The sequence below is a fragment of the Urocitellus parryii genome, chromosome 2 (genome assembly GCF_045843805.1).
Source record: "Urocitellus parryii isolate mUroPar1 chromosome 2, mUroPar1.hap1, whole genome shotgun sequence".
Lineage (NCBI taxonomy): Eukaryota > Metazoa > Chordata > Mammalia > Rodentia > Sciuridae > Urocitellus > Urocitellus parryii.
The window spans coordinates 126,340,537-126,359,017 of NC_135532.1; the positions used below are offsets into that span (position 1 = coordinate 126,340,537).

Genomic DNA, 18,481 nt, shown 5'->3' on the forward strand with positions numbered 1-18,481 from the left:
AATTGAATATGAATTTCACTCTTCTCAGAGACATCATAGTAGGATGATATATGTCTGATCACTCAAGCTAATTAAAATATTTTCTCAGTAAGGAATATTGAATTAATGATAATCAGAACTTATTTTTATAGTATTTCCTTATATAGTTTTAAGCAATTACACCAGGAAGATTAGTTAACCACATTTGTTTATAATATTATGTAATTTACACATGTGTGTATGTTCTTAAATACTTTCAATCTTAGATTCCTTAAAACATTTTGATTATGTTTTTAAATATGTAAATTTTGAAGCTCTTTCATCCCACAGATTCTATTTAACAAATTAATTTTACCTATTTTTAGTACATACTTTTTAATTCTATACGTTGTTTATTTTATGTATTTATTCATATATTCATTAATTCATTCCATGATGATGGCTGAGTAAGTAGGGCCCAATTTAAATTTTATACTTCTCCAGGAGGAAAGTTATTATTTATTTATTTATTTAACAACTAAAATACTACTAAAGTACTACTCATATAGTTAGTGCTCAAAACATATGTCTAAATTTGCTGGAAAAAAATGTTATTAAAATTATGGACTCATTGGAATCAAGTAGCTGTAAAGTCATAATATTGAATATTAACATTATTACATGAATAATGCCTTGAATAGTAGACCTCTTCTCATTTATACAGTTGCAATCTATTATTTAACCAAACAATAACAAACACACAAATACCTGTCATTTCCAAGACTTTGGGAAAAAACAGTGTCCAGAATCGGCATTGTTGAGCACGTAGTTTAGTGTGCACACTTGGAGATCCTGTGTTCAAACTTAGGTACTTTTGTTCAGTGCTTTTGAAGACTGGCCATCTTGTGCTATTGTTCTGGGTCCCATTTGGATGCCTAAATATAGACATTTTATTTCTTTTAAGATAATTTTTAAACAAAATAAGAATATTATTCTGTAAAACAGTCAACAAGCACTTTGAATCAGTCAAAAATGGTGATATATTTTGGTGATCTCAAACATAAATGAACGGGGTTGATCATTTTTAGTATCTTGAAGCAGTGTATTAGTAAAAATTACGTAAATTAAAATGTAAAGATGAGTTTATTGCATGCATTTATATGTAATATACCAGGGAAATATTTTCAAATTCAATAAAGTATTTATTGATTTATACCTAAACATGCTCAAAAGAACATGTAATTTTTGTTCCATTCTCTTCCCAGACCCAAACTTTTCACCATGAATATGAATACCATCTACTCAATGTTTGAGACATAGCTCCTCATTATGTAGTGACCTCATTAATCTACGAAACTGCTTCATCTTACTTTTAAGATCTTCTTATGTTCTCATAGATCCAATTGATTAAAAAAATCTTCAATTATTCCCTCTTGGGTTCAGAGTAAGGCTAAAAATATAGTGTAAGCCACATTGCTGAGCTTATTTTCACATATTTTTTTTTTTTCATAAAGTAGCCAATAGGAACTAGGGACAATTCTCTGTAACTGTCAGCTCTCAGCTCTATTTTACTTCTTTGCCTTTATTCCAGCTTCTAATTCTATTTGGAATTTCTTTATTTACCAATCTCATGGGTATACATTTATTCAAAAACTTCATAATATATTTTTGTTTATATTTCCAAATCTTTAATTGTGATTTCAATAAAAAGTTGATTCCATTTTTATTTTTAGGTCCATTTATACCTTTCTAGCACTCCATAAACATGATTATCATGATATCATAAAAATGGCTCTAATTGGTTATTTGCTAGTGTATAGGTTTCTCATTAATGCATCTTTATGTTTTTATTATTAGTTAGATACTAATCTAGTTTATAAAGATACAAATAAATATGGGACATACAGTTTTCCTCAGGGAATTCATAAGTAAAGACATTAATGGATACAAAGAACCAACAGGACAAAGTATCCTGAACCATGTCTAAACAAAGGACACTATTTGTCAGAAGAAGGGGCATTCACTACATGCTTGAAAGGAAATTACCTGGAAGAAAGGGATTCTAGTTGAAGTAATAAGAAACTGAATCAAAAAGGCAAGTGGGGAAGATTAGGGAAAAGGAAAAGAATAAAGAGAGACATAAGTAAAAAATTTGCTTCTTGGTTCAAATAATGATAAAAATATTATTTCAAATTCTAAGTTAGAAGAAGAACTAAAAATTTAGGATACTTTTGTTATCAAATTAATATCTGGTAGCCTACGTAAATAGTTTAGCTTATAGGGATTTACTACTCTTGAGGGATTTTTGATGAAAAGTCTGTCACGAATGCACTATTTTATAAATATTAATCTGAAGATGGTCTTCATAGTAATTTTTAAAATGTCTATGAAGTAGTTATAGTTCCTTCTACCCCAGACACAGAACACTAAATTATTAAAGATAATCAATGAATGCAATCCTTTCTCTTAGGTTTATTTTTACCTTAAGCAAAAATGCATGCAAACTCCATTTGAAATTTTCTTAGTACTTCAAATTCTTCATCATTCAAATAGATCTGTAGATCATTAATATAAATTTGGAAGTGTTAGTAGATAGATACATGATTTTGGGGGACTTGGGGAAAGGTGTTAACCAAAAGCCTCTAAACTCAGCAGAGTTATGGAAAGAAAAGCATTCATCCAGCATAGTTCTCAAGTGGCAGGTTTTGCCATCACAAACTTGTATTGAATAAGCACCATAAATTCATATTTTATCATAGAAGCAGGCATACTCAACCGTGAATTCAGGAGCTTTACAGATAAATAGCTTCCTGATGGACTAGTTGATTTTATGTAGCAATTGGATGATTTAATAAGGATTATTAATAACCATAGCTATTCAAGCTAAACCAAAATCATAGTAGGATTGAAACCTCCTGCTTTAGGGTGTTATTTGAGAGAGGTCAAGAAGAAAATTTCTCCAGATCACAGATGGCACACTTGTCTAGAAGAATTATGTAGTCTTTTTCTTTTCTTTTAAAGCTGTAGAAACTAACAAGTACAGCTGCTTCAGGCAGGATATTAAACCAGGAGAACCATTGGTCTGATTCGGTACAGCAATTCTAATGTTCCTAAATTGCCCACTTTCCTTCTAATTCCACCCTAATTAACTTATGGCACCATTTTAACTGCACATTCATTTCTGGCTTCTACAAATGTGACTTAAACGGAACTGACTTGTACTTGAGTTCAAGAGCAAAGCACTAATGGCACTGCCAGTGTTCATTTAACAAACTTTGTCCTATGATATAACTCATGACATTCCAAATTGTAATTCAAAGATAATAAAATCCCTTTTCCTATGGATGCAGATATAGTTTTCAAAAAAAAATGATTGAAGTAGCTATTGAATCGATAGAGCATTTTACTCTATAATTTGAAGAAATCTCCTAAGAATTGAAAACTGAACAAGAGATACATCTCTCTTCCTGTCTGCATCAATTAAAATGTTGTAAAATGTAGCATTTTTCCCAGGTAAAACAATTCTGAAACAATATATAATTTTGATTTCAAAACTACATGATACTTTTAAAACATCTTGAGTTGGCTATTTCTCAAATATATTTTCTGCTTTTGCCACAAAATAAGATGTCAAAGTGACTATACCTGAAAATTTTGAAGAAATACTGAAGATTATACTATATTTTTACTCTCAAGTTCTTTTTCTACTTTTTTGTTACACCAAAATGATCTGAAGACGCTCTATTAGAATTTGTCTCTTATGTAGGTTTAAAAGTTTGGAAGACACAACCTAAGACTGTAAAATAATCAGACATTGTCATCCAATATCTGTGCCATAGAAAATTACATGCATGTCTTTGATATTTGAGCACATATTAAAAAAGACATAGAAATGAATTAAAAAAAAATGAATTGATATAGGATGACCCTGTGGAGACGTATGAACTTAGTTTTATGTATAAATTTTCTTGGGATGATAGTTATCTGAATCTTTCTACCCAATTCTAACACAGGAATTAAGATTTTCCTTGATGAAGAATTTAAAGGCTTATCATTTATAACTTGTTTAACATACTTAATTCTAATTACACACAGTAATTTTGAAATGCATATATTTCAATATGATTTAAAATCTAGTACAATGAATCCATGTTTTGTAGTTTTAAATTGAAAAAAAAACACTTGAAATATTTTTTTTTTCATAAGAGGGTTGACTGGAGACAGTTTACATTGAATAATAGCTTGAAAATGCAAATATTCTTGTATTCATATGACATATAAAAACATGTTTAAATAAAAATATACCTTAAGGAATAGAATGGCTGTAAGAGAATTGGAATTTAGAAAATAAATTCATTAATTAATTCAACCAATATTTATGGAGTATATATGACATAAAATAATTTGAATCACAGGAGATTTAACAGATAAAATAAAACTACTACATATTTCAGTTTTGATTCTGTGAGAAAGAAAACAAGCAATAATATATGTATGTATATAATAAGATATATATATATATATATATATATATATATATATATATATATATATATGATAGTAATAGGTTCTAGAGATGATAAAAATGGGGAATGGGTATAATAGGAAATGGCAAATAAGTTCAGTTGGAAGAACTTGTTAGTGGAGTACATAATATAGACTTTGGAGCCAGTTGCAATGGTACACAACTTTAATCCCAGCTGCTCATGAGGTAGGAAGATCACAGATTCAAGAACAGCCTTGCAACTGGTAACTTAGGAAGAACTTATCTTGGAAAAAAAAAAAAAGGTCTGGGATATAAGTTCATATTGAAATATATGCATTTCATTTTTTTTTTATTTATTTATTTATTTATTTTTTTTTATTGGTCGTTCATAACATTACATAGTTCTTAATACATCATATTACACGGTTTGATTCAAGTGGATTATGAACTCCCGCTTTTACCCCGTATACAAATTGCTGTATCACATCAGTTACCCTTCCATTGATTGACATATTGCCTTTCTAGTGTCTGATGTATTCTACTGTCTGTCCTATTGTCTACTATCCCCCCTCCCCTCCCCTCCCCTCCCCTCCCCTTTTCTCTCTCTACCCCTTCTACTGTAAATCATGTCTTCCATTTGTATTCTCTTGACTTACCCCTCCTTACCTCTTATATGACATTTTGTATAACCCTGAGGATCGCCTTCCATTTCCATGCAATTTCCCTTCTCACTCCCTTTCCCTCCCACCTCTCATCCCTGTTTACTGTAAATATTCTTCTCAAGCTCTTCGTCCCTACCCTGTCCTTGTTTACACCCCTTATATCAAAGGAGTCATTTGGTATTTGTTTTTTAAAGATTGACTAGCTTCACTTAGCATAATCTGCTCTAATGCCATCCATTTCCCTCCAAATTTTATAATTTTGTCATTTTTTAATGCAGAGTAATACTCCATAGTGTATAAATGCCACATTTTTTTTATCCATTCATCTATTGAAGGGCATCTAGGCTGGTTCCACAGTCTTGCTATCGTGAATTGAGCTGCTATGAACATCGATGTAGCAGTGTCCCTGTAGCATGCTCTTGTTAGGGCTTTAGGGAATAGACCGAGAAGGGGAATAGCTGGGTCAAATGGTGGTTCCATTCCCAGCTTTCCGAGAAATCTCCATACTGCTTTCCAAATTGGCTGCACCAATTTGCAGTCCCACCAGCAATGAACAAGAGTGCCCTTTTCCCCGCATCCTCTCCAGCACTTATTGTTGTTTGACTTCCTAATGGCTGCCAGTCTTACTGGAGTGAGATGGTATCTTAGGGTAGTTTTGATTTGCATTTCTCTGACTGCTAGCGATGGTGAGCATTTTTTCATGTACTTGTTGATTGATTGTATGTCCTCCTCTGAGAAGTGTCTGTTCAGGTCCTTGGCCCATTTATTGATTGGGTTATTTGTTATCTTATTGTCTAATTTTTTGAGTTCTTTGTATATTCTGGTTATTAGGGCTCTATCTGAAGTGTGTGGAGTAAAGATTTGTTCCCAGGATGTAGGCTCCCTATTTATCTCTCTTATTGTTTCTTTTGCTGAGAAAAAACTTTTTAGTTTGAGTAAGTCCCATTTGTTGATTCTATTTGTTAACTCTAGCGCTATGGGTGTCCTATTGAGGAATTTGGAGCCCGATCCCACAGCGTGTAGATCATAACCAACTTTTTCTTCTATCAGATGCCGTGTCTCTGATTTAATATCAAGCTCCTTGATCCATTTTGAGTTAACTTTTGTGCATGGCGAGAGATAGGGATTCAGATTCATTTTGGTGCAAATGGATTTCCAGTTTTCCCAGCACCATTTGTTGAAGATGCTATCCTTCCTCCATTGCATGCTTTTAGCCCCTTTATCAAAAATAAGATAGTTGTAGTTTTGTGGATTGGTTACTGTGTCCTCTATTCTGTACCATTGGTCCACCCGCCTGTTTTGGTACCAGTACCATGCTGTTTTTGTTACTATTGCTCTGTAGTATAGCTTGAAGTCTGGTATCGCTATACCGCCTGATTCACACTTCCTGCTTAGTATTGTTTTTGCTATTCTGGGTCTTTTATTATTCCATATGAATTTCATGATTCTTTTATCTATTTCTACAAGATATGCTGTTGGGATTTTGATTGGCATTGCATTGAACTTATAGAGAACTTTTGGTAATATCGCCATTTTGATGATGTTAGTTCTGCCTATCCATGAGCAGGGTATGTTTTTCCATCTTCTAAAGTCTTCTTCTATGTCTTTCTTTAGGGTTCTGTAATTTTCATTGTATAAATCTTTCACCTCTTTAGTTAGGTTGATTCCCAAGTATTTTATTTTTTGGGGGGATATTGTGAATGGAGTAGTTGTCCTCATTTCCGTTTCAGAGGATTTGTCGCTCATATACAGGAACGCCTTTGATTTATGCGTGTTGATCTTATATCCTGCCACTTTGCTGAATTCATTTATTAGCTCTAATAGCTTCTTTGTAGACCCTTTTGGGTCTGCTAGGTATAGAATCATATCATCTGCAAATAGTGATAATTTAAGTTCTTCTTTTCCTATTTTTATGCCTTTAATTTCTTTTGACTGTCTAATTGCTCTGGCCAGTGTTTCGAGGACTATGTTGAACAGAAGTGGTGAGAGAGGGCATCCCTGTCTTGTACCAGATCTTAGAGGGAATGCCTTCAATTTTTCTCCATTCAGAATGATGCTGGCCTGTGGCTTATCATAGATTGCTTTTACAATGTTGAGGTATGATCCTGTTATCCCTAATTTTTCTAGCGTTTTGAACATAAAGGGATGCTGTACTTTGTCGAATGCTTTTTCTGCATCTATTGATAAAATAGAAGATAGTGAAGGCATAGATAAATTCCTTGAGTCCTATGATCTGCCCAGATTGAGCCAGGAGGATATAGACAACCTAAACAGACCAATAACAATAGAGGAAATAGAAGAAACCATCAAAAGACTACCAACTAAGAAAAGCCCAGGACCGGATGGGTATACAGCAGAGTTTTACAAAACCTTTAAAGAGGAACTAACACCAATACTTTTCAAGCTATTTCAGGAAATAGAAAAAGAGGGAGAACTTCCAAATTCATTCTACGACGCCAACATCACCCTGATTCCGAAACCAGACAAAGACACATCAAAGAAGGAAAACTACAGACCAATATCTCTAATGAACCTTGACGCAAAAATCCTCAATAAAATTCTGGCGAATCGGATTCAAATACATATCAAAAAAATTATACATCATGATCAAGTAGGATTCATCCCTGGGATGCAAGGCTGGTTTAATATACGGAAATCAATAAATGTTATTCACCACATCAATAGACTTAAAAATAAGAACCATATGATCATCGAAATATATGCATTTCAAATGTTGATGGAACATTTGCCTAACACACTTTAGGACTGGGGCTCAATCTTAAGTACCACAAAATAAATAAATACTGTCCTTTTTAGTTTTTTGAGGCTGATACTTAAATAATTGTTATACATATTAATGAGTTATCATTTGATATTTTGATACACATGTACATTATATAATGTTTATATTAAATTAAACATGTTCTGAAACATCTATTATTGCTTCATGTTTTTTGTTTGTTTCTGTTTTTGTACTGGGGATTAAACTCAGGGGCACTCAACCACTGAGTCACATCCCCAGCCCTACTTTGTATTTTATTTACAGACAGGGTCTCACTGAGTTGTTCAGCACCTCGCTCTTGCTGAGATCGGTTTTGAACTCATGATCCTTCTTCCTCAACCTCCAAAGGTGCTGAGATTATAGGTGTGTGCCATGGATTCTGGCTTGCTTCATGGTTTTTATGATATGAATCTCAAACATCCCTCAAAGGCTCACGTGTTGAAGGCTTGGTCCCCAAAGCAGCAATACCCAGTAGTGGAACTTTTGGAAGGTGATTGGATCATGAGAGCACTAACATCATGATTGAATTAATCCAACGATGAATTCATAGAAGTCTGATCTACTGGGAGGTGAGGGAACTGTAGAATGTGAGACTTACTTGAAAGAAGTGAGTCCTTAAAGCATGCCCTTGAGGATTATATCTTGCTACCCTGTCCTCTCTCTGCTTCCTGGATGCCAGGAGGTGAGCAGTTTTGTTCTGCCATCCACTCCCTGAAATGATATTCTGCTTCACCACAAGACCAGAAAAAACAGAGCCAAGTGGCCATTACTGATGTCTCTGAAACCATGAACCAAAATAAATATTTCCACTTTTAAGTTTTTTTTCTTAGGTATTTTGTCACAGAAGTGAAAAACTGACTAACAATGATGAAAGTCTTTTTTTTCTCCTTAGATTTTTGAGATACAGAGCATATTATTATTATCTATTGTCACCTTACTGCAAAATGTCACATCAGAACTTCTTAATTCTAATAGTAACTTAGTACTATTTGTACTAATGGTACTAAGTTATACTGTTACTATTATTAGTACTAATAGTACTAAGTTACTATTGTTAATAGTACTAATAGTACTATTAGTACTAATAGAACTAATAGTACTATTAGTTCTAATAGTAACTAAGTACTTTAGTACTTAGATCAACTCTTCTCCATCCCTGGCTTTCCCCTTCTCATCCCATTCTTTGGTAATCACCATTCCATAGTGAACTACTATGAGATCACCTTTGTTATATTTTGCATGTTTGTTTTTTTCCAGGTTTCTTTGATATAACCTCTAAGACTTTGAAGTATCACATCAATCTGATAGGTTATACTAACAAAGAGCCTCCTGGTGAGTACCTGATAATTTGGCTAATAAGATAACTGAGGATGGAGCTGGTTACACTGATAATCTTAGGGCGGGAACTGACCCTGTCAGAAAGTTCAATCATATGATTGGAGAGTTGAGACTTCTAGCCATGTAATCTTACTATGATGTAGAAGGAAGGAAGGGGGGTGAAGATCAAGATCAACAATGTGACCAATAATGCAATCAATCATGACTGTATAATAATATGCCGATAAATATTATACACACAAATCTCTGATCAGCTTCCTGGAATGGTGTGACATATGGGTAATGAATCTCCAAGAACAGAAAAACTTTGCATTTCAAGTCTTCTATGCAAGATCGTGCTTTATTTGTTTCTTTCCTTGCCTATTCTGATTTGTATTCTCAAGCTATAATGTAACTACAATTATAATTATTGAGCTTTTCAGAGTTCTGTGAGTAGTTTAGGGGATTATCAAACCTGAGGGAATCCATGTGATTCCAGATTTGTAGCAGGCTAGTCTGAAGTGAGAGAAGCTGTAGGGATCCTGAGCTTGTGAATGATGTCAGAAATCTTGGGTTGGGTTGACTTGGCAGTATGGCTAACTATGCTCCGTACAGTATGGATAATTAAGCTTTGACTAACTTAGTTTGAGAAGATTTGCAACATTTAATAGCAAAAAAGCCTTTTAAATAGAAACTTGAAGAAGGAGTAGGAAGTACAGTTATTCTGGGGGAAAGTATTTCAGGAGGATAGAAAAGAAATACTGGGAGATAAGTGAAAGGAAAGCTATTACATTTTTTCATACCCTATAATTCTTTGTGTCTAGTCTTAGAGGAGAAAGAATTAGAGGGTTTGAACAAAGAAAGTATAAGATCAGACTTGCATTATTTATAAGATCATTTGGCTGCAGTGTTTGTAAAAAAAATTATAGATGGCTCAAGGCTAGAAGCAGAAAGACCATTAAGAGATTACTGAAATAATTTAGGTAAGAGATGATGATTGTTTGGAACAGGGAGGTAGTAAATCAAGAGAAGTAATGAGGCCTTGAATATATTTTAAAGATGGAGTACTTATGATAGACCAATAGGTAGATATTGTGGTAAAGAGAGGTGTCAATTTTAATGATTCCAAGCATCCTTGCCTGAGAAACTGGAAGAATGAGTGGAGCTACTATACTGTAAGAGGTAAGACTACAAGAAGAACATGTCTGGAGGACAATACCAATAGCTCACATGTGGTAGATGTATTTTATGTTTTATTTTTTAAAGTTATTTTTAACTGAGACCAAAATGTAAAATTGTATTATTAATCAGGTAATGAAATGTTCTGATATATTAGAACATTGTGTAATTTTAAATCAGGTTGAAAAACATCTATTTTCTTTAACATTTATTATTTTTTGTGATGAAACATTAAAAATACCTTCTATCATTTTTTTAGCTGTACAGTACATTATTACCTATAATCACCCTACTATGAAATAGCTCAACAGGAATTCTAGCTCCTATCTATAATTTAGTACTTGTTAATCAACCTTTCCCCATCCCACTATGCTCCCCACATTTCCTGGTTTCTGTGAACCACCAACCTATTCTTAACTGCTATAAGATCAAATTTCTCACTTTCCATATGTGAGTAAAATTGTTTAGCACTATGCCTGGCTTATTTTACTTACCAGAATGGTCTTCATTTCCATCTATGTTGCCACAAATAAAAAGATTTCATTCTTTTTTACAGTTGAATAGAATTACCTTATGCATGTGTGTCACATTTTCTTTATCAATTCATCAGTGCATGGACAGTTAGGTTGTTTTTGTTTTCTTACCTATTGTTAATAGGGATACAATAAACAGGGGAGTGCAGATGTCTGTTCAACAAACCAATTATATTTACTTGAATATATACTTAGTAGTGGGATTGCTAGATTATATTGCAGTTCTATTTTTATTATTTGATATGCCTCCATAATGGCTGTTTTCCACAATGGTAAATACTAATTTATTTTCTCATCAATAATGTATGAGTTTGCTTTTTTTCACATTTTCAACAGTATCTGTACCTATTTATATCTATCTATCTACCTATCTATCCATCCTTTTTGATAATAGCCATTATAATGGGGCAAAGTTATTTCATTGTGGTTTTAGTTTGTATTTATCTATGAGCATTTTTCATAAATTTCTTGGCCATTGGATATCTTTTTTGAGTCTATATCATCTTCCCGTTTGACATTGTTTTATTTGCTTTTTATTATAAAACTTTTTAGTTCCTTATGTAATTTGGACATTAGTCCTTCGTCAGATGAAAAATTTGGAAAAAAAAACCAACCTGTTTTATTCTGTATGTTTTATCTTGGTTCTGTTGATTGTTTCCTTTGCCCTGAAAAAGTTTCTTGATTTGATGTAATCTCATTTACATTTTCTTTTTTGGTTCCCCATGCTATTGGGATCTTACAAAAAAAATTGCCTTTACAGTTGGCTCAAAGTGTTTCTCTTATGTTTTCCTCTAGTATTTTCATAGTTTTATAGTTTCAGGTCTTATACTTAAGTCTGAACCATTTTGAGTTTATGTGTGTATAATTTTGAGTTTACATGTGTAAAAAAAGAAAGTGGTGAAGTTTCAAGTAATTTCCACATAGGCTATGTGCAAACATTAAGTTTTCCTAACACTAGAGACAATGTCCTAGGCTGAATGGTTAGTTTTATAAAATTTCATATAATGAAATATCCTTTTATAAAAGCTCACAGAAATAAGATTTAAAGACAAATGGAATAATTATTTTTTTTCTTTTCATATGTACATGTATACACACATTGAGGCTCCATTGTGATAACTTGATGCCATAAACTGGGTAATTTTACACAATAGAAATTTATTTCTCACAGTTCTGGAGTGTGAGAAGTTCAAGATAAAGTCATTGACAGATTCCTTGCCTAATGAGAGCCCACATCTTGACTGGAAGAAATTTCTTTTTACTTTGTCCTCCTATGGCTAATTTAGCCATTAGAAGGGGGATTTTTCTAGGTTTGTGATAAAAGTACATCAATCCCATTCATGAGAGCCCTGCTCTCATGATCTAATCATCTGGAAAAAGAGTCCACCTCCTAATAATATCTCATTACAAATTAGTATTTCCACATATGAGTTTATGGAGACACAAACTTTCAGTATATAGCACACAAAAACACATGCACAGAAATATGCATTTGTGTGTATATACATTCGGTAAGTTCAATATTAGGAATATCTAAAACAACTGACCAAACATCATTTATGAAAAATTGAATTCATATTTTAATATCACACTAATGGAACATACTGTAATAATGCCAAAATTTATAAATAAGAATTGTATTTGAATATTCAGAGATAATCACATTTTATTTATCTTTGCCTGCTCGGTAACTACCATAAGCCAGGGTAGAAATTATATGTTTAAACAGCTTGTTGAAATTAGAACTGTGTGAACTTCAATGGATGTTCAAAAATTCAGTATCAGTTATAAAATAAAAAAATAGAGTAGTAGAAGAGGAAAGTACCTCTTTATTCTCAAGTATTAAGTTGAGAAAATATAGACTCTTATAAATATTACTATTTTAAAATGAACAATTAAAAAATTATGTTTATTCTTCAAGTGCCCTAATGTAGTAATGCATTTGACTTCAGTGTACTACATCAGCTCACACAGAGTCTTCATATGTAGGATTTTCTCTGAAGCTTGAAATTTAACATTGAAATTTAACTCAGTTTTACCAGGGCCCATGTTCTCCATCATGGCTCAGTATAGTTTACAGTTTACAAGGAAAGTTTTTAATGAGTGCACATTTTTCCTTCTGGATGCAATAAGGGCAACTGGATTAATTACCAAAGCAATATGAACTATAAAATAGTGCAGTTGTACACAGAGAAGTTTTATAGATGTATTATTTGCAATGTGAATTATATTAAAATGAAGATCAAAATCTGGTTCCCTTTGGTTACTTGATTCCTGACATCTCCTAATATTTCTATTACAAACTGTAGAAATGAGAGAACTAATTCGTGAAAAGAATTTCCTAGATTCATTAGTTTGGTAAATTATTCCTTAAGTATGCATTAAGTTTTATTTTGATAGACAAGAATCTAAGTACCCATAAGGACAGGATTGTTATGGCATACCTTAGTAATTTATAATAACTCATAATAATTCACTAAGGATGACTTCTTGGATCCAAATATACCATGTCAACTGAGTTCATGGTCAAGTTGTTTATCAAAATTTTATTTTTATTTATTTATTTTTGTCATCCTAATTACTGGATTGCTAAATATCTGACCTTTATTGAGCAATAGGAATATAGCCTTTTGTGAGAAAGAAATGAGAAGAGAAGGGAAAGAATGAGGAAGAGAAAAATAATTTGTATTATTGATCCTATTAACAAATTTAATCAAAAGGCAACACATGTTAATGTACTAAACTTTCCAAGAAAAAAATTCTATTTTTAAACTCTATTAAAAAATAACAAATTACATTTCAGTTAAATGAACATTAGAAAGATGAGATATATTTAGCTGCATATCATCTTCTAACTTAAGAATAATAATAGCCACAGGAACAAGAAGCATGCAGAACATGAGGTGAAGTTTTAGCACTACCAATAAGAAAAGCCCAATTATGATATAATATAGCTAGATATGTGGTATGAAAATGTTGAGTCTGAAGGATAAAAAGATATCCATGATGTTGTACCCTATGTATAAGGTGAGAGTTCTTGAGTGATCTCTGGTGTGAGGCATCTTATCTTAACATAATCTTTTTTCTTTTTTTTTAAACCAGAAAATCTTAACAAGTAGCTTGCACAGATTATTAATCAGTGTTGTGTATCTCAATTAGATTTAAGAAAATAATGAAATAAAAAAATGCCTTCAGTAGACACAACCATACTTCTCTTTTTAATCTAAAAATGTTTCAACACATTTTTACTCCTTTGAAAAAAATTAATTTTAATTTTAAAATATATAAATAAATTTAATTCTAAGCTTATATCTGAAAATCAAGTTCTCATGTTAAAGCATGTATCTATATCTTATGAAAACATTTAAATCTTAATTCATATTTGAAGAGGGTGGTGTACTTAACACACTGTCCTAAACACCTCACTAAAGTAGCTGGAGAGCATTATGAAAACAAATTCATTCCTGATGCTGCTCAGTTCTCAGTAATTAGGTTGCATTGCACATCTTCACTTGTTCATCAGCTGAAAGGGCAAAGGGTTGTAGTATACTGTTGGTGTGATGGATGAACAAAGCTTTCATAGTCTGGAAGATCATTCTTTCTTCTTTCCTATGCATTGTTTGTGTAATTTGTTGGAGAGTTAAAGAGAAATACCAGGCAATGTTTATCCTCCTCCAGCTCTCCAGAAAATGAACTAGGCTGAATACTAGATCAATTTAAAGAGAAGCAGAAAACCTTCCTCCTCCTTCCCTTTTTTCTTTCTTTCCTGATTCCTGTGTTATCTTTCTCCCTCCCTCCCTCTCTCCCTTCCTTCTTTCTTTCTTCAATTCTTCTTTCCTTTCTTTGCATCAGTTTGGCAAGTATATCCAGATGTCTTGCCTAATTTTTAAATGTGAAAATGCACTATATTTGTACCTATTTTTGTGTTCTCGTGAGAGCAAAACAAATACTGCCCTTTGGAAGCAATCATGAATCCCAGAGGAGCTATAGCCCAATGATCTGCAGAAACTTGAAATGTACTTTCATACAATGGCATTAGAGCATTTATTTTAATAAGAGAATAAGCTTTGCATTAAATATGATTAAATGTGGATAAGAAAATAATTCCAAACTTGAAACAAATTGACTTTTTTTTTGAGCCTTCCAAGTTCTATCAGTTTTGCTCAATTCATGTCTGTTTGCTCTAGTCTGTGCCATAAAGTTGATGGCAGCAAGCCCACAGTTTCAGGAATGGGCTGAGAAAATGCCAAGAAAAAGTCCTGGAATCTTAGTTCTGGAGTAGCATTTACAAATCTTAAAATAGATTGATTTTAAATAAATACTTTAACATTAGAAGGACTTGGGATTTCAGATGCTTCAGAAAATTATTATTAGGGAAAAGCCTTAATTATTATGTTTTAATGTGTATTTTAAGCATATCAAATAATTCTTGAATTCACAGTTATTTTCATTATGTCACGATTCATGGGTGGTACTCATATTTCAGTAATCACCTCCATTAGATTGTAAAGGTCCATGGGAACAGATAATGTCTGTTTTGTTCACTCCCACAGCTTAGGATGGTCAATGCTCCAAGAAAAATCAGTTTCATAAAGATTTTACCTACCTTAGCACTTGTTTCATTGTGAAATCCATTGACCGATTGTTTTTGAATGAAAATTTAAAGTGTTCAGAATGATACTGCATGAAATAATAAATTATATTCTGCCTGTCTAAATGAAACAACCAAGTTGTTTTTTTTTCTTCTCATAAAAAATACTAGTGTGCATGGTAAGATATTTTGACATCATGTGAGACCTATTTCAGAGGTGTGTAAATAAATAAGAATGATACACTTCAGGAAACCTGTTTTGAAACTTTTTTATTATCTTTTAGACATTGCTGTATGCACTTTTTATACAATAACTCAATCCTCACAACTGTTCTTTGAAGGAGGTAACATTATTATTCAGATTTCATAGAAAAGGAAGCTGAGGTACATAAAGAAACTTGTCCCAGTTCACACAACTGTAATGTTTAAGACTTCAAACTCAGAAGGTTGTATTCCATGATCCCAAAGTCCACAATTACAAAAAGGCAAATCTGCTGTTTCATGGTTCACCTATATGCCTCAAATGAACATCAGAATTTTTATATTGCTGTTTTCTAATGAAATGTAGTTTTATGCAGTTTTCAAAAGCAAGATATGAAAGCATTCAATATTCAATGACAGAACCTGAAATATTAAAGTGTTTACTATAGTAGTCATGGCTGTAGGTGACTATTTCATCTTCTTATTTCTTTATTACATATTCAGAAGGCATACCCATAATATCTCAGAGAATGTTGGGTAAAATTTGATAAATGAAACATTTTAAGCTTTCAAGTTGAAATATCATATTTATTTTTGCTTTTTTTTGTTCTTTATAAAAATTCAACCCACTTTTCAAAATCTGTTCTCTATTTAGTGTTGTATCTTCCAAGTGGCACAAATCTCACCTTGGACTCATGAGAATATTATTACCCTACATTTCTTCATGCGTTTGGAAAAGATATTACTATTTCAGTCAAATTTTCAATCTGAACTTTCTTAAACCTATGCTTCTGATACAAGTGGTATATTGTGAAGGAATTTAGGGAAAACATTAAAATGTTAACCAAGTGTTACTTTATGTGTAAATATGCACAATATCTAATGTGCAAAGAAAACTTTTAGGTAACATAATGAATATAGTGCAAACTAAAATTTTAAATACATTATGCATATTTGATTTTTTCCGTGTATCTCCATATAAGACATTGTTTCTAGGAAAAGAAATGTGACACAATCAAATGTGCTATGTTAAGGTGCACAGATAGCAATGGCACTATTTTTTGGGAGGAAACTTTCAGCATAGAAAATGCTTGAAGTTTCAATGCCATACATCTGTGAACAGAATGGAAGGCAAGTCCTTCATAGTGAAGTTTAAAGCTGAGCATCTAAGCAAATAGAATTTCTAATCCTTAAAATGGTGCTGCTTATGAAATAGCCTTATTTTCTTTTAATGATAAATTTAAGATACTTTACTAACTGGGGAAAACCTTTGATGAAAATAACATTAAATCAATATTAATAATATAAAATATAAAATCTCATTTGTTTTTCCAATAATTCTTATATTAATTAATTGACAACTAATTAGCCAACTAAAAATTATCTACATTTTCCATAATTTAAACTTTTCTGATGTCCCATTTTTAGCATTCAGTTTTTTATGACTAAAGTATCCTAATCTTAGCTGGGTGCTAATCTGGCTGAGACATGAGGATCCCAAGAACAAAGCCAGCCTCAGCAAAAATCGAGGCGCTAAGAAACTCAGTGAGACCCTGTCTCTAATAAAAATACAAAATAGGGCTGGAAATGTGGCTCAGTGGTTGAGTGTCCCTGAGTTCAATCCACAGTACAAAAAAAAAAAAAAAATCCTATCTTGTCACCAGGTAATCTAAAACTATGTTAAGATAAAAGATTTTTTATTTTCAAGTCATTTCAGTTAACTGTTTCATAGTATGTCTACTACTTAAATAACTTTACTTTTTGGTCAAAAATAAATATTATGCCTTTTGAATTAAAAAGCAGTGGCTTCCTTGAAGTAATATAGCCTAATCTCCCACTTAGCTTTTGTTTTCTCTACAACAGTGGCATAAAACTAGTCTAACTTCAGTTTACTTTCTACAATGGGATGTGTGTCACTTGTTAGACAAGGAGATTCCAATCCCTGGAAAATGAATTCATTACTAAATGTAGTTGGAAAAATAGATCTATATTAAAGACTTAAAATAATTACTAGATTTTTTTAAATTGGTGGTTTACAGATATACATAAAGGTGGAATTCACTGGGTATGTATGTAGTAGAATTTTGTTAATTTCCTTCCGCTGTTTCTTTTGATGTGTGAGAAAATGAGGTTACTCTTACCTGGCATTGTATAATATGCTTGTCAGTAATTGTTGTCGTTTTTTTTAAATAATCCAAAATAAAATGCTGGGTTTTTTTTTTTAAGAAAGCTCTTTGTTATTTATTGGATATTATTGTCTTCACTGTACCAGGAACTTGTCTGTAGGTAATGAATATAATAGTGGACAATACAGAGTATCTGACACTAGAGATTTACCTATTGAATCAGCGGAGAATAAACGCACAAGTTAATATATATCATAAATATGGTCAGCAAGGTAAGCAGGATAACCAAGTAACTAACTTGAAAGATCATATAGTAATTTGGAACTGGTTTCTGAGTCATAGGAGCTATGAGATCCACTAAAGAAGAGTATTGGAAGCAAAGCTTCCTTCCTTCCCTTCTTGGCTACAGTCATGTGGCTTTTACTTGAAAACAGAAACATGAGAAGGATGAACAGCCTGGACTTTGCAGTATTCACTGACGCTAAATACAGCTCAGGCAATTCCTCCCAGACTCTTTTTCACTGACAGTGATGAATGTGATTTCTGAATGACTTGCTAATTACAGCTAAAGCCCTAGGGGATTTTATTTCTTATGTCTAAAGCAGATGAGTCATAGTAAGAACTGCAAAGGTAATTCTTTATTTAT

At 32.4% G+C, this 18,481-nt stretch overlaps 1 protein-coding gene across 1 annotated transcript in view; it reads right to left on the reverse strand.

Annotated features, from left to right (window-relative positions):
• The window catches only part of Bche (butyrylcholinesterase), a 71,062-nt gene that overhangs the window by 8,645 nt on the left and 43,936 nt on the right, over positions 1 to 18,481 (reverse strand). Inside the window, exon 3 of the mRNA XM_026403651.2 lies at positions 727 to 893. Within this exon, the coding sequence (XP_026259436.2) occupies positions 727 to 893 (167 nt within the window). The remainder of the gene's footprint in view (positions 1 to 726; positions 894 to 18,481) is intronic.